The sequence below is a fragment of the Anomaloglossus baeobatrachus genome, chromosome 3 (assembly GCF_048569485.1).
Source record: "Anomaloglossus baeobatrachus isolate aAnoBae1 chromosome 3, aAnoBae1.hap1, whole genome shotgun sequence".
Classification (NCBI taxonomy): Eukaryota; Metazoa; Chordata; class Amphibia; order Anura; family Aromobatidae; genus Anomaloglossus; species Anomaloglossus baeobatrachus.
Genome location: NC_134355.1, coordinates 425,018,301 through 425,046,230, shown reverse-complemented (window position 1 = coordinate 425,046,230; position 27,930 = coordinate 425,018,301). Strand labels below are relative to the sequence as shown.

At 43.7% G+C, this 27,930-nt stretch overlaps 1 protein-coding gene across 2 annotated transcripts in view; it reads right to left on the bottom strand.

The window, feature by feature from the left end:
• The window catches only part of ECE2 (endothelin converting enzyme 2), a 145,970-nt gene that overhangs the window by 4,314 nt on the left and 113,726 nt on the right, over window positions 1-27,930 (bottom strand). For both annotated transcript variants that reach the window (XM_075340345.1, XM_075340343.1), the window contains 2 exons: window positions 24,917-24,984; window positions 3,547-3,737 (listed from right to left, as the gene is read on the bottom strand). In XM_075340345.1, the coding sequence (XP_075196460.1) occupies window positions 3,547-3,737; window positions 24,917-24,984 (259 nt within the window). The remainder of the gene's footprint in view (window positions 1-3,546; window positions 3,738-24,916; window positions 24,985-27,930) is intronic.

Sequence of the window (27,930 nt, the reverse complement as noted above, 5' to 3'; positions counted from 1 at the left end):
AGGAAAAAAAATCACTTAAATAGGCCACGATTCCCGGAGCTACATTCATTTGAATATGAACTGCCGAGGAGTGAACATCAAAATGGAAAAAACCGAGCTCAGAGCTGTCATCAAATACCTCGGCTTGAAAAAAATGACTACCAAAGACATACACAGCGACTTGGTGGAAACATTGGGGGACTCTTCTCCTCCATATTCCACAGTTGCACGCTGGGCCAAGGAATTTAAGCTGGGAAGAACATCGATGGAAGATGAACATCGTGAAGGACGCCCATCCACGTCCCTCAATGAAGAAAACGTGAAAAAAGTTGAAGAAGTTGTATTGGCACATTGAAGAGTGACTATCAGGCATGTAGCTGAAGTCACAGGGATCTCATATAGCAGTATTCAAAGAATCCTTGCAAAAGAATTGCATATGAGAAAGGTCTCCGCGCGTTGGGTGCCAAAAATTTTAACCGACGAGCAAAAGAAGAAACGAGTTGACATTTCAATAGCAAATCTCGAAAAGTTCCAAGCAGACAAGGAGAATTTTTTGTCACGTTTTTTGACCATGGACAAGACCTGGATCCACCACTTTGATACCGAAACTAAACAACAATCGATGACATGGAAACGAGCTGACGAACCAACGCCGAAGAAATTCAAAGTGTCAAGCTCAGCAGGGAAGGTTATGGCGTCCGTTTTTTGGGATGCTGAAGAAATTATTATGGTGGACTATTTGGAGAAGGGACAAGAATAAATGAATCACTAGGTCCATATTCAACCACATATTATGAAGAGTCACCAAAACCAGACATACTCCTACAAAAAGACCTCCATTTATATAAGTCAGATTACAAACATATATCAATTTTGTAGTAAAAAAATATACACTTTATTTCATACATGATAATAGCACCTTGTATATTTGGAGAAGGGAGCCACTATTGCGGGCTCCTACTACGAAGAACAAATAAGAAGATTCCGGGAGGCTATCAAGGAGAAAAAGTGCGGCAAACTGCGGGCTGAAGTGCTGTTTCACCAAGATAACGCGCCAGCTCACAAAGCTGCAGTTGCCATGGCAACCATTCAAGAAGCGGGCTTTGAACTGGTGGAACACCCCCCTATTCGCCAGATCTAGCCCCCAGTGACTTCTTTCTCTTTGCTCGCCTCAAGGAACACCTCCGGGGCAAGAAATTTGACGACAATAGCGACGTGATAACCGCTACTACTTGAGTCCAAAACCGTCTCAAGTAGATGTAGAAACTTGGCACTCAAGATAAATGTGAATTGTGGTCTTTTATTGAGAAGAACTTGTAGGACCAGAACAAGCACAAACGTTTCGGTCAAAGACCTTCATCAGTGTGCCTGCAGGGGATCCCCAGAAGGTATAGCAACTTGGCAACTGGCATAGTCAGGTATGACGCCGTGTCCACCGCTTTCTATGTGGCAATGCCTTTCTACATCTACTGGAGCAGTTAAACTTTCAGGACACAGGAGACACCAGTCTCTGGATCTGGCGCTGGAATCCGGCAAGACACGTTGAACTCAGGCAGAACACTAAACTCAGGCAAGACACCAAACTCAGGCAGAACACCGTACTCAGGCTGGATAACGGACTCAGGATGGATAACAAACTCAGGCAGGATACATGCTAGTGCCAGAAATTAGGGGAGGATACAGGATTCAGGCCGATACCTGGACCCAGGAACGTACTCAGGATCACAGGCTGGACTGGTCCAGGAACATGGACAGGTCAGGTACACAAACTCAGGCTGGATGGATACAGAGCACAGCAACCACAGAATTGGTTACAGGCAGGACTGGTGCTGGATATACACAGACTGGAGCAACAGGCTGGACCAACACGACAGGACTAGGTTAGGAACCTAATGAGTTGCTCAGGCCCCTCCCAATAGGGAAGAGAGACTTAAATAATAATAATAATAATAATAATTTTATTCATTTATATAGCGCTATTAATTCCACAGCGCTTTACATACATTTGCATACCTGGTATCTCCCAGTTACAGGCTGGGGACACATTTTCAAGGTGCGCGCTCTGCCCCTTAATAAAAGGGGAGCTCACGCATGCAAACTAGGCTAGTGACCAGGGAAAGCCACAAGTGTGCGCAGGCCCTGGTGATGAGGGACCTTGGTGGGGCAACTGCGGAGCAGAGCCATGAACCGCGCTACACATGGCATGGGCGTCAAAACAGGAGAGCAAGAGACTGAGACCCACAAGGGCGGTTGTGCAAAAGAGCAGGAGACAGACGCACATGGGTGGCCATCCAAGAGAGAAGGGGACCACACAGCATAAGAAAACCAGCAAGAATAAGCCAAGGAGGCAAAGGAGTCAACATTACCATGAGGACAGAGAGGAGTGCAGGAGCTTTGGCGTTAGCAAGCTTCGGAATGCCGGAGTAATTAGGGATAGGGACACTTTTATACAGCAGCATGTAAGGCATTATACAAGAGTACTGAACTGTGTTGCTGTGAATCCAGCAATAAATTGATTTTCATTTGCTGAAAGCTGCACCTAGTTCTGTCTGGTCTCACTGTGTTTAGTACTCCTCACTCCTCCTCCATTCTCCATAGACTTAAATGGACAGCATATAACCTGACACCTCGGTGTCCATTTTGCTTTGATCAACACAGTGTTTAGCTATTTGGTCAGAAGGCAGGTGGAGGGAAATAAATGGCTCATAAGTTGAGAAAGAAGCAAATTTTTCTACTAAGATAGTTTCTTATATTCACTTGTACTGAGGTAGACTTTCAGCTCCTTATCCAATAAGGGACATAACTTTGTTGAAAATGGGTGTGGATTACCAAGAATGAGGAGGGACTACCAGGAGTATCATGAAGTGGCTTTAACTTAAAAAACTCAGGACGTCCAAAAGACATAGCCTGGGACTGTCTAGTTTAAGTTTGCACTAAGAATTACACAGTAATGATTAATCTGCTCGAATGAGAAGATTTACAGTTTGAAGAGAAAACCATGTACAGTATTTGTAAATAATAAAATTAGTGATTTTAAAACCTACACATTAAGTTTGAAAAAGATTTTTCATTTCAAAATGTAGTCTTACCATGAATTTTATAGTAAGCTTTTGGATGTTTGGCACAAAACTGGCATGTGTAAATCATATGGGAAGAGTCTTCAGTAAAAAAAAAGCTTAGCTCTGCTGTGATTCAATACAGTAAAACAATACATGAAAACTGATGGTGATATTCGGTTACAGTATGATGGGAATTTATTGGTCTCTCAATGGCATTATTTATTGCCAATCACTGTATGTACATATTATTCAGTTTCTTCAATAACTGTGTAATAGAATTATTCAGTCCCTGAATGACAGAATTATATTAACCATGGTATAGAATCATTATTTAATTTCTGTATGGCAGTATTTTTCAATTAATATATGGAGGCATTATTAGGTCATTGTATAGCAGTGTTACATGGAACAAGCAGAGCTTTTTCACTCTTGCTGCTTCAAACAGCAAAATAGTTACAATTGGCTCACTATTCCACATAGTAAAAATACTTTACATTTTGGCACTTACATGGTACGCCGCCTTTAAGCCACCATTGTCAGCTATATTCTCCCCAAGTGTTTGACGTCCATTGACCTTCTCTCCATTCACGCTGTAAGCATTATATTGACTAACCATGCACTCAGTGCGATTTTTAAATGCCTCCAAAGAAGAGTTTTGCCACCAAGGACGTAAGTTTCCTTCTTCATCATATTCCCGCCCTGTAAAAAAAGTATAATGGGGAAAAGGTTATGTAAGCACACAGCAAGAGTAACTATTTAAAGATGACCAGTGGATACTGTATACTTGGAGTCTTCAAGTTGTGAAACTAAATATATAACCTTACCTTTTAAATCAAGCTGTTGGAATACCTTTATCATATCAATTCATCATTCAAACAAAAATAATGCACATAAGCCAGGGATATCAAAGGTTTATGATAGTAACAAAGATTCATTATTTTCTTTACAAAAGGAAGAGCAGTTCTGGGGCATTACAGTTATGCAGGCGTCACACGGTAAGATATATCGGGCAATATGTCGGCGGGGTCACGTCGTAAGTGCCGCACATCCGGCATCGTTTGTTATATCGTAGCATGTGACAGCTACAAGCGACGGTGAACGAGCAAAAATACTCACCTTATCGTTGCTCGTTGACACTTCGCTCATTTTCAAAAAGTCGTTTCTTTTTCTGTGCGCCGGTTGTTCATCGTTCCCGGGGCAGCACAAATCGCTAAGTGTGACACCCCGGGAACGATGAACACAGCTTACCTGTGTCCTGCCGGCAATGTGGAAGGAAGGAGGTGGGCGGGATGTTTACGTCCCGCTCATCTCCGCCCCTCCTCTGCTATTGGCCGGCCGCTGTGTGACGTCACTGTGATGCCGAACGTCCCTCCCACTTCAGGAAGAGGATGTTCGCCGCCCACAGCGAGGTCATCCGGGAGGTAAGTGCATATGACAGGGGGTTAACGACTTTGTGCGCCAAGGGCAACTAATTGCCGTCACGCACAAACGACGGGGGTGGGTCCGATCGCTCATGCGATTGCACGATAGATCGTCCCGTGTGACGCCCGCATTAGGTTCAGAAATATTTGGACAGTGAACGAATCTTTGTGATTTGGGCTCTGTATGCCACTATTATTTCTCTAAAATTAAATAACTGAGATGCAATTGTAGTATAGACTTTCAGGTCTAATTAAAAGGGTTGAACAATGATATCCTGTGAAACGTTGAGGAATTGCAACCATTTTTCTATAAAGCCTCCTCATTTCAGGGGCTCAAAAGTAATTGGACAAATTTACTTCTCCATAAATAAAATGTTAATTTTTAATACTTTGTAGATAATCTTTTGCAGGTAATGACTGCCTGAAGTCTGGAAGCCATGGACATCACCAAAGGGTATACTCTTTTGTGATGCTTTGCCAGGCCTTTACTGTAGTTGCTTGTTTGTGGGTCTTTTTCCACTAAGTTTTGTCTTAAGCATGTGAAATGCATACTCGATAGAGTTAATATCTAGTTTTTGACTCACCCATTGCAGAATATTTAATTCATTAGCCTTAAAAAACTACTGCGTTGATTTCACAGTATGTTTTATGTCACTTTACAACTGTATGGTGTATGGTCCAATCAACCTTACTGCATTTGGTGGAATCGGAGCAGAAAGTCTTGCTTTGTATACTTCAGAATTCATCCGGCTGCTCCTGTATTCAGTCACATCATCAATAAACACTAGTGACCCAGTGCCATTGGAAGCCATGCATCTCCATGCCATCACACTGCCTCTACAATGTTTTATAGAGGATGTGGGGTGCTTTGGATCATGATTCCTAGCCTTCCCATACTTTCTTCATCCTATCATTCTGATACAGGTTGATTTTAGTTTCATCTGTCCAAAGAATGCTTTCCAGAACTGGGCTGGCTTCTTTACAGTGCTGGCCAAAAGTATTGGCACCCCTGCAATTCTGTCAGATAATACTCAGTTTATTCTTGAAAATGATTGCAATCACAAATTCTTTGTTATTATTATCTTCATTTATTTTGCTTGCAATGAAAAAACACAAAAGAGAATGAAACAAAAATCAAATCATTGATCATTTCACACAAAACTCCAAAAATGGGCCAGACAAAAGTATTGGCACCCTTAGCCTAATACTTGGCTGCACAACCTTTAGCCAAAATAACTGCGAACAACCGCATCCGGTAACCATCAATGAGTTTCTTACAATGCTCTGCTGGAATTGTACAACATTCTTCTTTGGCAAACTGCTCCAGGTCCCTGAGATTTGAAGGGTGCCTTCTCCAAACTGTCATTATGAGATCTCTCCACAGGCGTTCTATGGGATTCATGTCTGGACTCATTGCTGGCCACTTTAAGTCTCCAGTGCTTTCTATCAAACCATTTTCTAGTACTTTTTGAAGTGTGTTTTGGGTCATTGTCCTGCTGGAAGACCCATGACCTCTGAGGAAGACCCAGCTTTCTCACACTGGGCCCTACATTATGCTGCAAAATTTGTTAGTAGTCTTCAGACTTCATAATGCCATGCACACGGTCAAGCAGTCCAGTGCCAGAGGCAGCAAAGCAACCCGAAAACATCAGGGAACCTCCGCCATGTTTGACTGTAGGGACCGTGTTCTTTTCTTTGAATGCCTCTTTTTTTCCTGTAAACTCTATGTTGATGGCTTTTCCCAAAAAGCTTTACTTTTGTCTCATCTGACCAGAGAACATTCTTCCAAAACGTTTCAGGCTTTCTCTGGTAAGTTTTGGCAAACTCCAGCCTGGCTTTTTTATGTCTCAGGGTAAGAAGTGGGGTCTTCCTGGGTATCCTACCATACAGTCCCTTTTCATTCAGACGCTGACGGATAGTACGGGTTGACACTGTTGTACCCTCGGACTGCAGGGCAGCTTGAACTTGTTTATATATTAGTCGAGGTTCTTTATCCACCATCCGCACAATCTTGCGTTGAAATCTCTCGTTAATTTTTCTTTTCCTTCCACATCTAGGGAGGTTATCCACAGTGCCATGGGCTTTAAACTTCTTGATGACACTACGCACCGTAGACAAAGGAACTTTCAGGTCTTTGGAGATGGACTTGTAGCCTTGAGATTGCTCATGCTTCCTCACAATTTGGATTCTCAAGTCCTCAGACAGTTCTTTGGTCTTCTTTCTTTTCTCCGTGCTCAATGTGGTACACACAAGGACACAGGACAGAGGTTGAGTCAACTTTAATCCATGTCAACTGGCTGCAAGTGTGATTTCGTTATTGCCAACACCTGTTAGGTGCCACAGGTAAGTTACAGGGGCTGTTAATTACACAAATTAGAAAAGCATCACATGATTTTTCAAACAGTGCCAATACTTTTGTCCACCCCCTTTTTATGTTTGGTGTGGAATTATATCCAATTAGGCTTTATGACAAATTTATTTTTATTTTTTCATTGAAGACAAATTAAATGAAGATAATAATACCAAAGAATTTGTGATTGCAATAATTTTGAAGAAGAAACTGAGTATTATCTGACAGAATTGCAGGGGTGCCAATACTTTTGGCCAGCACTGTAGATGTTTTTTGACAAAATCTAATCTGGCTTTTCTAATTTAAGGATGATTAATGGTTTGCAAATTGTGATGAACCCTCTGTATTTGCTCTCATGAACTCTTCTCTTTATGGTAGACTTAGACAATGAAACTCCTACTTCCTGGAGAGTGTTCTTTACTTGACCGTAGTTGTGGGCAAGGGCGAGACCCTGCTTCCAGGCAGTACTCCTATTCTGGGCTGCACTCAGGCCACCACACACAGTGCAACAAGGGACACCACAACCCCGCTTCTTTAGGGTTAATCCAGACACTAAGTCCAATATAACGTTTAACACTTCTTTACTGAAGAACTCACACAGTTTATGTGGAATACATTCACAGCGGGCACAAAACTTCAACGTTACAAGCTTGTTACAGTTTGGTTTCTTTTCACATTTTCCTGCAGATTGCTCAGTACTGCACATCTCTCCTGCAATTATAGGACTGTTTTTCTCTCCCGGTAACACCTCAGTGGCAGCTAGTGAATTCATGGAGTCCCACATGAATCTACCCGCATCCCCTCCCACAGAGATTCGTTTTACCACCGGATGGAGTTCTTTCACCACTGTCTCTATGCCGACTCGTTTGCCAGGTCTATGTTACATACTGAGACCTATCCTATTGGCGTCAGTCGTTTCCCAGAAGTCCCACTAGAACCAAGGACCACTACTTCTGGAGATGGGAACTGATCTACTCTGACCCCAGCTACTAAATAGTTTATTTTCTCACTTGCTTAGGACTTCCTGGGGTGACCCTGAGGGTCTGGCCAAATTCACACTGGACTTCTCTCACTATACCGCTCACAGGTACAGCTTCTGCACTCTACTCACCCATGTCCCTATCTGACTAAAACCAGCAAGTTCTTGCTGCCTTAGGGTATGTGCGCACGTTGCTTTTTACCTGCTTTTTTGCTGCTTTTTCTTCTGCGCTGTTTAATGCCAGAATGGATGTGTTCTTCTATTCAAGCAAAGTCTATGGGAATTTGAGTTTCTTGTTCACACTATGTTGTTCAAAATGCTGCCTTTTTGTGGCAGAACTTTGGTCAAAAACTCAGCTTTGCAGTGCAAAACCCAAATGGCAAAAACAATTGACATGTTGCTTCTTTGAAAAGCTGAGTTTTTGACCAAAGTTCTGCCACAAAAAGGCAGCATTTTGAACAACATAGTGTGAACAAGAAACCCAAATTCCCATAGACTTTGCTTGAATAGAAGAACACATCCATTTTGGCATTAAACAGCGCAGAAGAAAAAGCAGCAAAAAAGCAGGTAAAAAGCAGGTAAAAAGCAACGTGCGCACATACCCTTATCCCCTACTGTGTGCAGGCCTCTTCCCTTTTATTCTCTCAGCCCTGCCACTTCACCTCAGCCTTAACCCCTTCACCCACGGGCGATTTTCCGTTTGTTTTTTTGCTCCCGTTCTTCTCAGAGCCTTTACTTAACCTTTACTTAACCTTTACTTAACTTTTATTTTTCCATCAATGTTGCCATATAAGGGCTTGTTTTTTGCGGGACGAGCTGTACTTTAACATGAAACCATAAGTTGTACCATATGGAGTACTGGAAAACAGCAAAAAAATTTCAAGTTTGGAAAAACTGCAAAAAAAAGTGTGATTGCACAATAGTTTTTGGGTTATTTTCTTCACCATGTTCACTATCTGATAAAACTGATGTATTGGTGTGATGTCTCAGGTCGGTACAAGTTTGTAGACACCAAACATGTATAGGTTTACTTTTATCTAAGGGGTTAAAAAAATTCACAAGTTTGTCCAAAAAAAAGTAATACACCTTTAGCACAATTTTACAAAACCCATACCATTCTCATTTTTCAGGATCTATGGCACACTGATGGCTTATTTTTTGCATCTCAAGCTGACGATTTTAATGGTACCATTGTTGCACAGATGCTAAGTTTTGATCGCCTGTTATTGCATTTTGCGCAAAATTTGCGGCGACCAAAAAACGTAATTTTGGCGTTTGGATATTTTTGCTGCTACGCCGTTTTCCGATCAGATTAATTGATTTTATATTTTGATAGATCGGGCGTTTCCGAACATGGCGATACCAAATATGAGTATATTTTTAAATTTTTTTAACCCTTTAATTTTCAATGGGCCGAATAAGGGGTGATTTAAACTCTTAGGTTTTTTTACATTTTTTAAAACTTTTTTTCATTTTACTAGGTCCCCTGGGGACTATAACGATCAGCAGTCTGATCGCTCTTCCATTTCTATAGATCTCAGCTGTGTAGCTGTGAAGTGGCTTTACTCTCAAACACTGCCCTCTGCCGGCAGTGAGAGAAAGTGACTCATGATAGCTACAGGAGTCATCAAATGACCCTATGCTACCATAACAACCACCAGAAGTCATGTGATCACGTCACATGACTCTCAATGGGGGTGGGTAAGTTATGCTAATGGCGGCGCGCTGATACATCTCACTGTCAGATTTTGGCAGCGAGATGTAAGGGGTTAATAGGCACGCGTGGAACGCGATTCCTCTTGCACCTTGCAGGCACACATGTCAGCTGTTAAAATCAGCTGAGATGTGCACGGATCGCCACGGACTGCTCACAGCAGCCCGTGGGGATTAATCTCACACGATTCATGACATACCCAGTGCGTCATGTGTCGCGAAGAGGTTAAGCTTTCCCCCCTACAACTAAGGGACCAGGGACCGGTGACACCTAGTGGTGGCTGGCAACGGTGCACCCGAAAGCACACACATAAATAACACTTCACATAAATCTACATATATTAACCATGATGTCGTCAGGAGGGTTGCAGGGCACCGGACACCCTCCTACAAGCATCATAGTGTGCTCTTTTTTTTTCAGAATGTTATTGGTTTGGTCACTTAACATTTCTGCTTACTCTCTGATACATTTCTTCTTTCATTTGTAGCCTAATGATGGTCTGTTTCTCTTCTATTGAGGACTCGTCTGATAGCATGTTGTGGGTTCACAGCAACAGTTTCCAAATTCTAGAATTAGCTTCAGACCATTTACCTGCTTAATTTATTATGGATTATGGAGGAAATAGCCCATGCAGCAAATTAAAGAACTTGTGAGATAACTGTCCAGTTACTTTTGGTCCCTTGAAAAAGAGGCAGCTAAATATTAATGAGCTGTAATTCCTAAACCTTTACTCCAATTAGAATGTGGATACCCTAAAAAAAACCCTGAGAGCCTGCACTTCAAGCCCATATTTATTGTATAAATTTATTTTTAATATGTTTTTGGTAAACCACTTAAATGGCAAAACTTATGTCACTGTCCAAATATTTCTGGACCTAACTTATATATTGTTCATACATGTAAGACAAAAAAGGACCTGTTACCAATTGAAAATTGACCAGTTTTTACTCTAATTTTATTCTCAATGTTCCCGAGTATGTTGTGTTTTTTTAAAAGCCATCATACGGTTCTTTAGAAATGGACCTTTTTATTTAATGCTACTTTTTTTGGTCTTTAGCAAGGGGACATGGTTCACTGGATTCCTTGGCGGTCGATTTTTAGGCTGCTCTGTATTTTTATTTTCTAGGCACCAACCCTTTAGTAAACACCATAAAAATTAGTGGGAAATAAAAAGACCCATGTGTCTGGAACCATTTGGTGGATTTAAAGAAAAATTAAATAAATCGGCAAACTCAGAGGAGCCGCAGGAATAAAATAAAAGCACAAATTGGCCACTTTACTTGGTGACAGGTTCTCCTTAAATGTAACTTTGTACTTTGTGTGGGGGGGTTGTCTGATGTAAAAAAAAACAATTTTGTACTTATCTGACCATAGAACTTTTTTTTACCTTGCTGTTAAGTCTTTTGAAAAGTCTTTGCTGAAATTGCATATGTAAACAGCCATAGATTTAAAGATTTTCTAGTATTCAAAGAGCAAGCCAAAGTCAGGACCTTTTTGTAGTCAGGTAAAAAAAATGCACTGAGCCTTTAATTGTCAGCAAATTTTCTTTTTAGTCCTAGCAGAACAATCCTGTTTTCCTTCCTATCTCATCAGTAAAGCTGGGTTCACACATAGCGACAGCGACAACGACGTCGCTGTTACGTCACTATTTTCTGTGACGCAACAGCGACCTAGTAAGTCGCTCTTATGATCGCTGCTTAGCTGTCAAACACAGCAGACGCAGCAGCGATCATAACAACACGCGTCGCTGTGGAAGCCATGCTGCACTTGGTAACTATGGTAAATATCGGGTAACCATTACCCGATATTTACCTTGGTTACTAGCGCACATGCTTAGCGCTGGGTCCCTGCTCTCCTAGCCAGGGTACACATTGGGTTAATTACCCGATGTGTACTCCGGCTCTGGCTACGTGTGCAGGGAGCCAGCGCTAAGCGGTGTGCTCTCACGCTGCCAGTGCCGGCTCCCTGCTCACGTAGCTGGAGTACACATAGGGTAATTAACCTGATGTCCTCTGGCTGTGTGCAGGGAGCCGGCACTGGCAGCGTGAGAGCGGCAGTGCTAGTAACTAATGTAAATATCGGGTAACCAAGGAAAGGGGTTCTTGGTTACCCGATGTTTACCTTGGTTTCAGCTTACCGCAGGCTGCCAGACGCCGGCTCCTGCTCCCTGCTCGCTTCAGTTCGTCGCTCTCTCGCTGTCACACACAGCGATGTGTGCTTCACAGTGGGAGAGCGACGAGCAAAAAATGAAGCAGGACATTCAGCAACGAGCGGCGACCTCATAGAAGGGGCCAGCTCGTTGCTGGATGTCACACACAGCGACAGCGACGGGACGTTGCTGCTACGTCACAGAAAATGGTGACGTAGCAGCGACGTCGTTGTCGCCGTCGCTGTGTGTGACACCACCTTAAGAGGCACGAAAAATAAGGTAAAGGCTGCCTGACATTTACATTTCAGAATACGCGGTCATGTATGTGTACATGATGAATTACATGGCTTCTGGCTGCATTCCTGACTTGTGTCCTGCATTTTCAATAGTTTTCCCCTCTGTAGGCTTTATCTCTATTTTTCATTTGTCATTATCCTACTGGGTAGAGGCTTATTGCTATAATGTCTTTTATACATAGTACGTAATATGAATCTCTTCTGTTCTTTTGCTGTACCACACTGATAGAAGCAGCAGCATGTAAGGCATTATACAACAGTACAGAGCTGTGTGGCTGTGAATCCAGCAATTTATTAAATACATTTGTTGAAAGCTGCAGCTAGTTCTGCCTTTGTCTGCCTGGTCTCTCACTGTGTTTAGTGTTCTCTTCCTCCTCTCTCCATAGACTTAAATAGGCAGCATGGAACCTGACACCTCACTGTACTAACTGTCTTGTTTGGTTTGACCAAGACTGAGTTGAGCTGTTTGGTCAGGAGGAGAGAAATAAGTAGCTTGTAAGATGAGAAAGATTCTGACTCTGCATTGATGTGGATTGATGAGGATTGATGATCGATCTGGAGTTGTATCCATGAGCTGATGGTAATTCTGACGTTGCATTCATATGCTGACGTTTGTTCTGGCGCTGCATTCATGTGCTGATGGTAGTTTTGTCACTGCATTCATGAGCTGATGGTGGTTCTGCCGCTGCATTCATGAGCTGACAGTGGTTCTGGCGCTGCTTCATGCACTGACAGTGGTTCTGCCGCTGCATTACTGTACTGATGGTAGATTTGGCGCTGAATTCATGTACTGACAGCGGTTCTGCCACTGCATTCATGAGATGATGGTGGTTTTGGTGCTGCAGTCAGTGGTAACGGAGGTTCTGCCACTGCATTCATGTACTGACGATGGTTTTGGCTCTGTATTCAAGTGCTGATGGTGGTTCTGGTGCTACATTCATGTGCTGATTGTGGTTCTTGGCGCTGTATTCATGTACTGATAGTGGGTCTAGTGCTGCATTCATGTACTGATGGTGGTTCTGATCTTGTACACATTTAAAAATCCAAAACAAGTTTGGCTATTTTAAAACTTAAAAATCCTCAATACTTTGTTTTGTGATTATGAGGAGAATTTGTCTAGATTATGCTCAGTTTCTGCTCCAAAGATATTGTAAATTAGAGTAGGTTCACACTTATTTTTTGAAGCAGAAACTGAGCAGAATCTTTCCAAATCCTACTCAAATACTCAAAATTTGATTCTAGTGATGTATTAATGTACTGATTGCGGTTCTGGTTATGTATTTATGCAAGTACCCCTTATATGAGGTTGACTGCTCACATCCACTTGATGCCTGATGCGTCCTTTTTGTTATAAAAAATACAAACTGCTGTTGCACCTGGTGTCTATAATTGTCTGCATCTTTGACATTATGGATGAACATGTTAGGCTATAGGCTGAATTTGATGGACTTAAGTCTACCTTCAACCTTAAAAACTATGAAACTATAAAACATCTATCACACGGTGTCTGGCTCAAAACTCGTCGAGTGTCAGGGCTGCTTCTGACGTTGTTCACATACCAGAGTCAAACACTCCACATTATACTGATTTTGAGTTGCATAGACAAGCTCGGGAGTCAACCACTTGTGCTCTTATTAGTAAATGAGCTTGCAGGAGTTAATTTCTGCTAGCCTGTGGCTTACTGCTTGAGTCACATGTTGCAGCAGACCTATCAAAGTCGCCTTTGCCCCTTTTAAGATGGTGGAGTCTGGCCTCCCATGCCGATGAGAGCTTTTGGGATCCCGGTCCTTGTGCTTTGATATCCTGTTGCTGGTGAGCTTCTGTGTGCTGTTTAGTGTGTTGTGGAATTATTTTTGTTGCCTGATTATTTCCTCCCTTTCTTTAGTTTCATCCTGATCTCGTATTGTCTACACCTCTGTGAGTGATTTACTTTGCGTTTGAGTTTTGTTTTACTCCCCATCTGTTTATCTGTGTGGGATTAATCACACTTAACCTGGCCCTCTCCTGGGTGGAGGGAGGGCAGCTGCTTGACCAGGGTTGTTTAGGAGCTAGGGTAAGGAAGGCAGCTCAAACATCGCCACCTGAAGGCGTTTCTTTGGGAACAGGGTCACTGATTCTTCCACTAGCCTCAGGGCCAGTTTAGGCTCCCCTGTTCCTAGTGATAGTGTCACACCCCATGACAACAGCCTGCTCTATGCCCTCCCTTCTAGCAATCTCTTATGTATCCTAAACTATGCTGACCAACTAGTACACCTGTCTCCCTGCTTTTTCCTGGCCTGTGCTCTCTGGGCAATTGGGAACCAGTGAAGGGATTGGCAGAGACTCGAGTTCAAAACCCTAACCATGTGGCCTAGTCACCTGGTACCTACCAGCATGCAACCTCCAATCCTCACAAGACCTACTTCTCTACTCCCATCTTATCTCCTCTTCCCACAATCATATACAAGATTTTCCTGTGAAAGAAAAACCTTCTTTTACTCCGATGACAGCTTTACATCCCCTTGGCATGCTCTCAAGCATCAATACTTTAAGACATGAAGGACAATCAGTCCAGAACATTGCTAGAATCTTGGTAGTATCCTCAAGTGTAGTCATGAAAACCATCAATCAGTATGATGAAACTAGCTCTCAAAGTACCAAACCAGGAAAGGAATATCAAGAATTAGCTCTACTGCAGAGGATAGATTCATTAAAGTTTCCAGCCTCAGAAAATTCAAAATGACAACAACAGAGCTAATAATTCTTATAATGATGCACAGACATCAAGTAGCAGACACATCTGAATATTAACTGTCCAGAGGTAACTGCAAGAAGCAGTCCTTTATGGTCAAATTGCTATAAAAAAGCAACTACTAAAAACCACAAAAAAGGAGACTTGTTTAGTCCATGTAACACAAGAGCTGGACATTAGATGAGTGAAAATCTGTACTGTGTTTTGATGAATCAAAACTTTAGATTTTTGATACTAACTGCCATGTACTGTATATAGGAGATGCAGAAAAGGTGAGCGGATGGTGTCTACATGTGTGGAGTCCACTGTGAAGCAAGGAGGGGAAGGTGTGATGATGTGGAGGTGCCGGGCTGATCACATGTTTCTTGATTTATTCCAAATTCAAGAAACACCTACCCAACATGGAAAACACACCATTTGGTATCATCCCAATTGGTCTTCCCTTAGTGTGACCATCATTTGTATTGCAAAGGGACAATGACCCAAATACACCTGTAGGCTATGCAACCAAGAAGGTAAGGGATGCTGTCAGATGACATAGCCTTGAAAACCATTTGATTTAATTAAATTGAGATAGTTTGGGGTAAGGTAGACCACAGAGTAAAAGCAAAACAGCCAATAAGTGCTCAGCGCCTCTGCAAACTCTTTTCAGACTGTTGGAATCCATTGCAGGTGACCACTTGATATAACTTCTTGAGAGAATGTCAAGGGATGTAAAGCTGTCATCATAATTAAAGGGGTGCATTTTGTGGAATCTAAGGTTTAACACATATTCTAAATTGTTTCACACTTAGTTACTTTATTCCTTGTATCCATATGGGGACACGTGATTTTGCTGCTCCCAGGCTGAATCTACAATGACCGAATTCCAATAAAAACAATAAAAACTATTGCATGAACAAGTGTGTCCCAGCTTCTGAGTGATAAAGTAAAAATTTGAATTACCCCCTTTTCTTTCTTTAAAAATACATTACAAAAAGAAATATTTTCAGTTTCAGAGCATCCGTAAAAGTCCAATCTATCAAAATATAACCTTATATAATTCAAACTGTAAACACTGTAAAGCAAAAAATAAAAATCAAAATGCCAGAATTGCCATTTTTCAGTCATAACATTTCACACAAAAAATGTAATAACAAACAAACAAAACACTATGCGCATCCAAAATGGTATCAATATGAAATGTGAGATTTCCTTGTAAAGAAAAATCAAACCTTCATACAGCTCCATCAATAAAAAATAATAAGCAGTTACAGGTCGTGGTATCATGTTTTTTCTATTGCACAATAAAAAACAAACCCACCCAAAACAATGATGGATTTGATTTCTTTCACGATTTTATCACACTTGGAATATTTTTCCCGTTTTCCAATAAATTGTATGGTAAAATGACCTGTGTCATTTAAAATTACAATTGAACCCTTAAAAATTAAGCTCTCTTATGGTTTTTGCTAATGAAAACATAAAAAAGCTATTACTCAAGGAAGAAGGAAAGAAAAAAAAAACAAATCACAAAAACAAAAAATGATTGTGGGCAATATTCAAAGAAGCACCACTAAAGCAAGGGGTTTCAGCCCTTCAGTGGCGTTTTAAATCTAAGCCATTCACGCTCCAGTCCCGCAAAACCATCTTGTGACAATAACTTATGACTGGCCGGAAATCAGAAATTATGTCACAAGTAGAGATGGACGAAGCCACAGATATTTGGGTTTGGCGGGTCCAACCAGATTTAAAAAAACAAAACAAAAAAAAACGGTTAAGGACCGAACCTGAACCCAAACATCTGCCCGGACACCGATTCACATATAAGTCTATGGGAACCTAAACATTGTGCTTCAAAACGGGGAGGCCCGTGATTATTGGACACCTCCAGCCTAGAAATAGCAGCCTGCAGCTGCCCAGCATTGTTACATCCATTTAAAATTATTTATTTAAATTTTTCAAAAAGCCACACCCTCTTCTCTTGATACACAGCCAAGATGAGCACACAGCTGTGGGCTGCAGCCTGTAGCCCTATGCTTTATGTGTGCTGAGTATCACAATAGGGAGGACCCTACAACAATTTTTTTATATATTTATTTTTACACCATGTATGAGTTAATTATCGGACCCAGAAGTAGTGTTAAAGCCGCGCAGAAGACTCGGTAAGTATGACGTTATTGCTTTATTCCCTATTTTCTTTCTTTTTCCTTTTTTTTTTTATTATCTGGGTGGCCGAATCCGAACAGTTAAGGCCACTTTACACACAGAAATAAATCTGCGGCAGATCTGTGGTTGCAGTGAAATTGTGGACAATCAGTGCCAGGTTTGTGGCTGTGTACAAATGGAACAATATGTCCATGATTTCACTGCAACCACAGATCTGCCAAAGATATATCTCTGTGTGTAAAGTGGCCTTAAGGCTATGTTCACACTGCATCTTTTCTAACCACAAACATGCAGCGTTTTTGGCCCCAAAAAACACACAAAAAATGCACCTGCATCAAAAACGCAAGCGTTTTTACCACATTTTTACACAATGCGTTTTTTAAGCCAAATCTATTGACTGGAAGGGCTCAAAAATGCTGGCAATAACACAAAAAGAATTGACATGCTGCATCTTGGCTGCATCTTCAAAAACGCAGCCAAGATGCAGCCAAAAGAAGATGCACTGTGTAGACATCAAAATAGAAATCTCATAGACTTTGCTGGGGGAAGGAAATGCATGCATTTAGGTGCATCTTTGTGACCTAAGAAATGCACCAAAAATGCCGTAAAATATGCGCTGTGTGAACATAGCCTTACATGGAGTTCCTTGAGACCTCCGTGTTCAGGGTTGGTGCACGCATACTAGGTATTTGGTATGGACCCCAAAGTTTACAGTTTGGGTTCACCCATCACTAGTCACAGGGTCTTAATGCAAGTCTATGAGAGCCAGAATGAGCTTTTCATAACAATGTATTGAGTTGTGACCTCCATGAAACACTGGAGCTGCAAGCAGGTCACAAATTGTTGGAGACTGATAGGAGCTGTGGCGACAGAAGGTGCAGCTGCTGGAAAGTGATTATGTGACGCCCTGGACTATCCAGGTCGTCCCAGGTAGACACACAACAACACCACACCCCTCTCCCAGTTAGGTAACATCAGTCAAACTTAAAAGCCTTGTCACCACCCTCCAGGTTTGATGTTCACACCAGGGGGGTGGAGCCAGGCGGTTGGCTCCACCCACCGAGGAGTTCACAGGCCTGGAGGCGGGAACCCAAGTAGTCTAGCTCAGGCTCTGGAAGAGTCAAGTTCAAGTCGAGTGTAGAGCAGACAAGTTAACGGGCAGTCCTGTGTCCAGGCTGCCCAGAGACTACCAGGTGGCTGGGTCGTAGCCCAGTTGCCACTGGCAAGGAGGCAGACGGTAGTGGCCGCCTGCAGAAGACCGGGAAAACGACTGGTGGAACCGTAAGGGATCGGGACAGGGTAGTGGCCCGCCGGAACCGAACCGGGGAGCCAACTGGATACCGGAGCACCAGGCAGGGTATTCAGACCCCGAACTAGGCTAGAAGCCACCAACATAGTCAAATTAACTGATTGCGGTCTGGACCTCAGGGGTTCATTCCCACCTAAGTCCCGATTGAAGGCAACAGCCCAACCATTCCGGATAAGTGCCACCGCCAAGGGCAAGAGATCCAAAGGGCCAGCGTCTGCGGGAAAACGGGCTCTTACGACAGATACACGTCGGGGAGCGGACTACCGGTGTCTAGGCACAGGAGTCAAGATTCACACACAGAGGTGCAGGAGAAAGGCGGACACCACCAACCTAATCTGGGAAAAGCTGCAGCCCGCTGCGGGCCCCGTTCATCACTCCGTTTGGTTTACCAGTGATCCCAGTGTCTTGTGTCAGAGTGAGTACACCAGTGCCATCAGGCACCGCGCCGCGCTGCACTGCAACACTTTACCCTGCACCCGGGCCCTGGCCCGCCGGACCCCGGGACCAACATCCCCTACCCATGGAGGGGTCAACACCTAGCTGCGCTAATACACCGCTCCTGGGGGTCCCCATACCTTCACCGCAGCGGTGGTGCCTACAATCACCACAACCTGTGGGTGGCGTCACGAACTATCATTTCAAACCAAACACCCAAATCCCCGCGTGTAGCGCCAACTCCCTTGCAGAGCGACGTGACCCCCGGGTCCGTGAGAGGCTCGAGCCACCATCCGTAGTCTGAGCACGGATCCGAGCGGCTCGGCGGTCGCAGCCGAGCCCGCGGGGTGGTACAATTATAATACAGGGGGCAGGGGACTTAGATATAAAGTACCACAACATTATCCAAGATAATGGGTTCCCTTTAAAGGTCAACTGCTGTAAAAGTGGGCAGAATCTGCTTTCATGTGTGTGATGCCACCTCCCCCTCCCATTCTGGGTGTTACCAAAAGGATAAGGGAAGATGAAGTTTAGAGACACAGTGCAGATCCATTTTGTTGGTGACCGAAAAGTGATCTGTCACGTCTCCACCAGGGCTGCTCCGGTGACGTTTGCCCGGGTCACCAGGCGCTGCTCTACTGTCATGACTCCACCAGGGCCTGCTCTGGTGACATCTGCCCCAGTCACCAGGCGCTGCTCTGCTCACACTGCAGGCAGTGCTGGTGATGGGGTCAGTTCCAGTGGCTCTGGTGGGCGGAGTTGCCGCACATTCACCAGGCTTGGTCTGACTGGAACTTGCAGTACTGCTGACTGACTGTAGGGGTGTGTGCCTTTCAGCTAGTATCAGCTCCTACTCCAGCCTATGGACCAGGCCAGACCAGGCACCAAACCCTTTTAATATCCTTCAGTGTTCTTGGATCTTTGCCAGATATAGTCTTGTGTTGCTGTGAGCCACATCCTCCCTAGTACTGTGCAACTTGCTTTATGTCTCGTATGAACTCGGCTTTGTTTATTGACGTCCCTCCTGCCTGCTGTTTTGTACCTCGCCTGACATCCTGGTTTTGACCTCGGCCTGTTTTCCGGACATTCCTCCTGCCTGCTCTTTTGTACCTCGCCTGACATCTCGGTTTGACATCGGCCTGTTTTTCTGGACATTCCCCCTGCCTTCCTATTTTGTACCTTGCTGATGTTTTGGTTTTGACCCTGCCAGGCGACTATGCCCATTTCTGGATTGCAGCCTACCTTAGGCAGTGATCCCCTGGATCCTGAAGTAATTCCAGATCCCTGTATAGGGGTTAAAGGGTTTTGGGGTACCTCGGGGTCCTGCTTAGTGGGTGGCTTGCCGTTACATGTTCCTAATATGTCTAAAGTGTCACCAAGGACAGCTGGCATAGTGCTCCACGGTATACTGTGCCCCACTGTATACTATGCCCCATATACTCTGCCCAATATTCCTGTGCCCTTATATACTGTGCCCCCATATTTCTGAGCCCCTATATTTCTGAGCGGCATTAAGCTGTGCTGTCATATGCTGTGCAGCCTTATTGCTGTGCCGCCATATTGCTGTGCCCCATATACTATGCCACCATATTACTGTGCAACCATATTGCTGTGCCACCATATTGCTGTGCCACCATATACTGTGCCGCCATATTCTGTGCCGCCATATTCTGTGCTGCAATGTTGCTGTGCCACTATATTGTTGTGCCCCATATACTGTGCCACCATATTGCTGTGGTGACATATATTGCTGTGACACCATATACTGTGCCACCATATTGCTGTGGTGCCATATGCTGTGCCGCCATATTGCTGTGGCGCCATATGCTGCGCCTCCATATTGCTGTGCTGCCATATACTGTGCTGCAATATTGCTGTGCAACCATATTGCTGTCCCGCCATATTCTGTTCAACCATATACTATGCTGCCATATACTGTGCTGTGGCGGATAAGGATAAGAATAAGGGAAGATGAAATTTAGGGACATAGTGCGGAGCCATGATCCTAATATGTCTAAAGTGTCACCAAGGACAGCTGGCATAGTGCTCCACTGTATATGGTGCCCCACTGTATACTATGCCAAATATTTCTGTGTACCCATGTTTCTGTGGCCCCATATTTCTGAGCCCCCATATTTCTGGTCCCCATATACTGTGCTGCCATATTGCTGTGCTGCTATATTGCTGTGCCCCATATACTGTGCCACCATATTGCTGTGCCCTCATATACTGTGCCTCATATACTGTGCCACAATATGCTGTGCCACCATATAGCTGTGAAGCCATATACTGTGCCGCGATATTGCTGTACCCTCATACTATGTCCCATATACTGTGTCGCCATATCCTGTGCCAACATATTGCTGTGAAGCCATATACTGTGCTGCCATATTGCTGTGCAACTATATTTGCGTGCCACCTATTGCTGTGCTGCCATATGCTTAGCAGCCATATTCCCGTGCCGCCATATGCTGTGCCCCATATTGCTGTGCCTCATATACTATACCACCATATTGTTGTGGTGTCGTATACTATGCTGCTATATTGCTGTGCCCCATATACTGTGCCGCCATATTACTGTGTCGCTATATACGGTGGTGACATATACTGTGCCACTATATCGCTGTGCCGCCATATTGCTGTACCACCATATTGTTGAGGGGACAGACAGTTCTGGGGATTATACAGGCAGCACTGGGGTTGGGTGGACAGACAGTACTGGGGAGCATATAGGCAGAACTGTGGGGAAAAGAGTTCTGGGGGAGTATACAGGCAGTGCTGGGATTGGGGGGACAGACAATTCTGAGGGATATACAGGCAGCGCTGGGGGGATAAGAGTTCTGGGGAGTATACAGGCAGCGCTGGGGTTGGGGGGACATACAGCTCGGCGGGATGTTGGTGCTTCGGCTCCTCTCTTCATCTACGGTGGCGACATATACTGTGCCGTTATATTGTTGTGCCACCACATTGTTGTGCCGCCATATTGCTGTGCCGCCATATTTTTGAGGGGACAGACAGTTCTGGGGTGTATACAGGCAGCGCTGTGGTTGTGGAACAGACCGTTTGGGGGTATACAGGCAACACTGGTTAGGCGGACAGACAGTTCTGGGGGTATACAGGCAGTGCTGCGGTTGGGAGGACAGACAGTTCTGAGGGTATACAAGCAGCAGTGGGGTTGGGAGACAGACAGTTCTGGGGTGCATACAGGCAGCGCTGAGGGGGTAAGAATTCTGGGGGAGTATATAGGCAGTGCTGGGTTTGGGGGGACATACAGCTCGGCGGGATGTTGGCGCTTCGGCTCCTCCTCTCTTTATCTGTGTGTCGGGAGCTCAGCACACATACGCACTAGCTCCACACACAGTTGCACTTGTCCTGGTTAAAGCGCTCAGCAGAGAACGCTACGAGCAGGTGTGGATTTAACTGTCGGCAGCCAATAAAGCACTGCGGTCCCTGGAACTCGGCCCGGGGGCCGCAGGATACCTCACCACCCCTGCCGACAGAGAGTGGATGCTGCCTGTCAGCCGAGTGTCACTGGTCAGCTACTACCATAGCACTGAGCAGTGGCACAGAGCAGGTGACAGGTGGAAAATGCAGCACACGGCATACGCTGTGGGCTCCACAAAGATGGCGGCAGTCTCCTCCCAGAGCTATGAACTGGACAGCCCAGGGGGCGTGTACAGGTCACAGCAGGGAGCAGACACAGTGCTAGAGAATAGGGTTGGAGCACGACTATCAGACCCAATGCACAGTTAGTTGCTGCATTTGAGGTGAGTAACTGTCATTACTCCAAGATGGCAGCCCCCAGTGTTTAGAATTAAATAAAAACTAAATAAACAATGAATTTCATTTTCTATTAAAACTAATTGATTCCAAAATCACTATTATTAATACAAAAATTAAAACCCGCGACACCTATCCTTTTAAAGCTTAAGTCTAGTGAGTGAAAAGGCTCATGACAAGTCCAAGTATGTGAAAGGGCTCATGACAAGTCCAAGTATGTGAAAGGGCTCATGACAAGTCCAAGTGTATTCAGTCTCTGCTCACCAGCCTGACTGACAGCTGCAAATTATACAGAGCATTGAAGCAGAAGCTGGTGGATAGACACTCCCAGCTCTCAATCAGGTTAGGTGGGCAGAGATTGAGATTATCCCTTGAATTCAGTAGACTCATGAGCTCTGGAAGTCTCTTTCTGCCTTTAAACTTTCACAAAGCATTCTATGTTAATGAAATACAATTTAGACATTTTACAGGGAACCTGTCACCAGATTTGTCCCCCACAAACTGCGGCCACCACCAGTGAGGTCTTATATACAGCATTCTAGAATGTTGTATATAAGAGCCCAGGCCGATCTCTATAACGGAAAAAAAAAAAAGCTTTTATTATACTCACCTGTGGGGCAGTCCGGTCCGATTGTCGCTGGTCTCGGTCTGGTACCTCCTCTCTACTTTTGATCGCTGTCCTACTTCTTGCTTCGTTTGGATGACCCGCCCTACGTCATCCAGAGTCCTCCATTGCGCTATTGCGCACATGCACTTTTCTCTGCTTTGCTGAGCGTAGATTAAAGTATCTATGGGGCGTCCTTCCTCTGTATCGGACCTCTGCCTGGGCGTTTACATAGCACTCTTGCACCTTTTTTCCTGATGGGTAAGCGGCAATATATGTATTACTTATAATGTACTGGACTTGTACTGCTGACCCAGTGATGTTAGCCACTATGGCAGGGGCCCATGGTCTGGGAACTTTTTCTGGAACCATTTTTCCTGCACTTATGCACTTTTTCTATTAATTGTAATGTTGTCTCCTTGTTACTGTGATGTTGAAATAAATTTGTCAATAATTTTTCATTACAAGGAGTCTCAATATTTATATATTATGATGTATGGCCCTTTAATACTCCTTTTCTGCCTTTTGTTTAATGTAGATTAAAGTATTGTAGTGCGCATGGGCGGGCGGTCTTTTACCTTTAACTGCACCTGACCATTACAACACTTTGCTCTAAAATAAACGTGTGTGCACAGGAGCACAATGAAGGACACTGTGTGGTGACGTAGGACGAAGGAAGATGGCAAGAAGGTAGGAGGTGCCGGAAGGAGACCAGAGATGCCCATCAGACCCAACCACCCCTGAAGGTGAGTATAATAAAAGCTTGTTATTCAGATCTGCCTGGGCACTAATATATAGCCTTCTAGAATGCTGTATATAAGGGCTTACTGGTGGTGGCCGCATTTTATAGGGGACATATCTGGTGACAGGTTCCCTTTAAGTAAGAAAGAGTTAGTGTAATCAGACTGTGGAATGCCTTATGACAAGCGGTAGTAATGGTAGATATTACATTAGCTTATAAAAAAGGGCTGGAGGCGTTTCTCAATAATAGGCAGTCCTGACAGTCCTAAACAATCTAGAGACAAATAATGTATAATTGATCAAGGAAGGTTGAATATGATGGACCTGTATCTTTTCTCAATGCATGTAACAATATTCTGGATTTTACAGCCATTCTAACATGGGCCTTTATAAAAAGTACACCTTGGTTGTGCTGTAAAGTAAGTGATTCAGGTGATGAGTGTAATAGTGCATATTGATGATCAATTTTACATAGATTTGATATTTGGCAAATCATGTGGATTTTAAATGTAAATTCGATTTGCAGCAAATTTATGTGATGCAAAGTGAATATTCCTTATTATGCTCTGAGACCTCTCGTTCTGAACATTGAATGTAAAAAAACAAAACAAACACACACCTCACCCCTCACGTATCCTGCTTTCTGGTCCTTTGTGCCAATCTTTTCCCCTTTACCCATCACACGCTTCATCTCCGGCTCCTTCACTCCATTCTGAGGCTTTAATAGCCGACTAGGCCTGGGGTGACGCATGACCTTTTGCGACGTGCATCGTGACAAAACGGAAAATAGTAACATCAGAGGTCTAGTCAGCTATGGAAGCTACAGCATGTATTAAAGCGTCCGGAGAGGATGCAAATTATAGGAAGGTAGAAAAGGAAAGGTGCGGAGGATCAGACAGCGGAACAGGTGACTGGTGAGGTATTTATTTTGTTCTTAACCATTCGCCTGGCACTCCACAGTCCATTACAATGGCCACTACAGTCGGTCACCATTTTGCTGAATTCACCAGAAGCAGATTGCAAAAAAACTGTATTCTGAAGAATACGAATATTTGAAAAATTCATGTAGAATGAAATTCCTACCGATTACATTCACTCATTTTAATAAATACATACAATTTGTATTGTAAAATAGGGAGTAAACTTAGCTTTAACAACATATTTATTACTAAACTCTTCTCAGGCATATAAACCTTTTGACCAATTAACTGTGTAACAAACCTTGATCATCAAATGCATGCGTCAGTTCATGTCCCATCACTACCCCAATACCCCCGAAATTTAGAGCCCTGAAGAAAAGAAGGAAAGTATCAGTGAGATCAGACATGCTATAGAGAAAGCATGAGAATATTAACAAGAAAAAGTTTTAAAAAATTACTATAATAAACACAAGCATATCTCTGCCATACTTACTTATATAATTATAGTCATAACTAGGATGTCCTGAAAAAAATATGGCTCTGTCATTTAAATGGTGTTTTACTGAAGAAGGGCATTGCATTCTTGTAGTTAGTCATTTATAGAACTTCAATATTCAGAAAGATTTTTTGTTAAAAATAGAGATGGGCAGACTCACAGAACCGGGACCGGCGGGTCATTGTTCTCTTTTTGAAAATCTGGATCTGGTTCAGAATCCGGCCCCCATATAAATTTATGTGTATCAGAAGGTGGTAGAAGGGATAGGAGAATGGGAGCAAGCGCGCTTTACTTACCAAGGCTTCGGCATGGCTGTACACTTCTCCCAGGTCTCGCATTCACTTCCTGGGCCACTAATTACTGCTCATGCATATGCATTGCTTTCCCCACCCACCGGCGCCTGTGATTAGTTGAAGTCAGATATCCCCCCAGCCTGAATGGCAGCATGTCAGCTGACTGCTACCAATCACAGTTCAATAGGATAAGGCACTTCTACCAAAGTTCTAGTTACCAGGGTGCTCAGATAGGTTTCCAAACCGTATACAGTAGTAATATATACAAGGCACTCCCAAATTCAGTAAAATATGATTATTTTTAATTTCATACTCGGTATAGTCAAGTCAGACGTTGCAGTCCAAACATGGCCTTCATCAGTAATTAATGTTACTAATGAAGGCCATGTTTGGGCCGCAACGTATGACTTGACTATACTGAATATGAAATAAAAAATAATCATATTTTACTGAATTCGGGAATGCCTTGTATATATTACTGCAACCAATCACAGGCGCCAGGAGGACCGGTGGGCGGGGAAAGCAGTATAACTGAAGGAGCCCATATACGCTAGCATCTACCGTGAGTCCAAAATATACAAGCTCATTCCGAGTTAGTGGGTGTGACTTGCTTGATTGGTGGGAGTCGCGATATTTCCTTTCGCCCCCCCCCCCTGCACCCCACTATATGGGAGTCTCAAAAAACTTTTTTTTTCTGCCAAGAGGTGTAAATTTGGTGCTGAAATCTGGTGCAGGCAATTTCAGCACCAAATGTTCACCTCCTGGCCGAAAACTGCAGCAAACATTGCGGCAAAAAATGCATAAAAAACACTTTTTTTGCCAGAAGGTGTAAATTGGGTGCAGGAATATGTTATAAAATTTTAATCATCAAATCTACATATCTTGGCAAAAAAAACCTTGCGGTTTTCTGCCTTCTTCCAGGAGATGCAGGTCTCAGCTGAGGTGAGGTCACTGACTTTACTGAGTTCTCCTGAGGTCAGGTTACCACCTGTCACAGGTGGAGGACCATGGGAACCTCCAGCTGTGACCACAAACATCCTGAGTGTTTGGCTCTCACACACAGATCATAGTACAACTGGCATCACTCCACGCCCAAGCGCTGTGGCTTTTTCTGGTCACTAAGGGGAGCCAGCCACTACACTTCACTGTAGTGGAATGTACCGTGTTTTTCGAAAAATAAGCCCTCCCCCAAAAATAAGCTTCAGTACGGATTTTCAGCATTTTCGGAGCAAAGCTTAAATATAAGCCCTCCCCCGAAAATAAGCCCTAGTCGCAGTTCAATAATGATGTGTCCGTGCAGCTAAAAAAGTTAAAGATACTGCAGGACACTTCAATATAGAAAGCAGGCACCCCTCAATCACACTCCCCAGACGCCGAGCAGAGGACCTGCAGTGATCGCACACCTGCATGCATCAGATCTCACACACACACAATCAAATTGCAAACACAAACATCCGATCACACACACACACAATCAGATCGCGCACACACACATCGCATCCCACACATACTCACCACATCCAGCGACACCAATTTCTTCTGGCTGGCAGAATCCTGGGAGGCAGTGCAGTGAAGCGCAAGCACCTACTGCAATGCTAGCTTACAGGACCTGTGGGCCGCACCCATGACTTCCTCCCATCATTCCCTGCAGCCAGAAGTATTCTGTAACGCTGGATGTAATGTGTGTGTTTTTGTGTCAGCCAGAAGCAGGGGAGGACGGCGTGTAGCACCCACCAGAGATCACAGGTGGACCTGGGAGCCACGCAGATATCCGGGTCTGGTAAGTATGAGTCTCCTGGGAAGTGGGGGGGGGTCTGCTTTTTTGGGGGGGTAAACTTACCCCCAACCATGTGTCTCCAAAAATAAGACCTCCTCCAAAAATAAGGCCAAGTGCTTTTTTGGGGGTCAAAAAAAGTATAAGACAGTGTCTTATTTTTTGAAAAACACAGTAGTTGGAATGGCAAGGGACCTAATGATGACACATTTGACAGGAGTGACACAGATTCATATGAGAGCCTTCCACTATTGGCACTTGCCAACTCTAATTGCTTTAGATCTAATTGGGTCTGGTGTGATTCTTTTGAGGGTGTCTGATTTCCTTGATGAAGGGTCTACTGTATCTGTCCTGCTATATTCTGTTTACTTTTTACATTGATCATATCAGAAACAGCCAGCAGGGAAGTGCTTTAGAGAGACAAGAAGTCTACTGTATATCTAATATAGAAAGCTGTGTGTGTGTGTGTGTGTGTGTGTGTGTGTGTGTGTGTATATAATTACATATATATATATATATATATATATATATATATATATATATATATATATATATGTATGTATGTATATATTGTGAGGTAGCAGCGTTGCTTGGGCAAAAACGTGAGGCAGTGAGGCAGCAGTGTGTTCACACCAACGGTCTATTTATTGTTGCAGCATAAATAGATCCAATTTCCCACTGTCAAAGTCTCTTCCGGATCACAGCCGGTGCATATAGACAAATTCTTTGCATCAAAAAGTCTTGTTACCTTA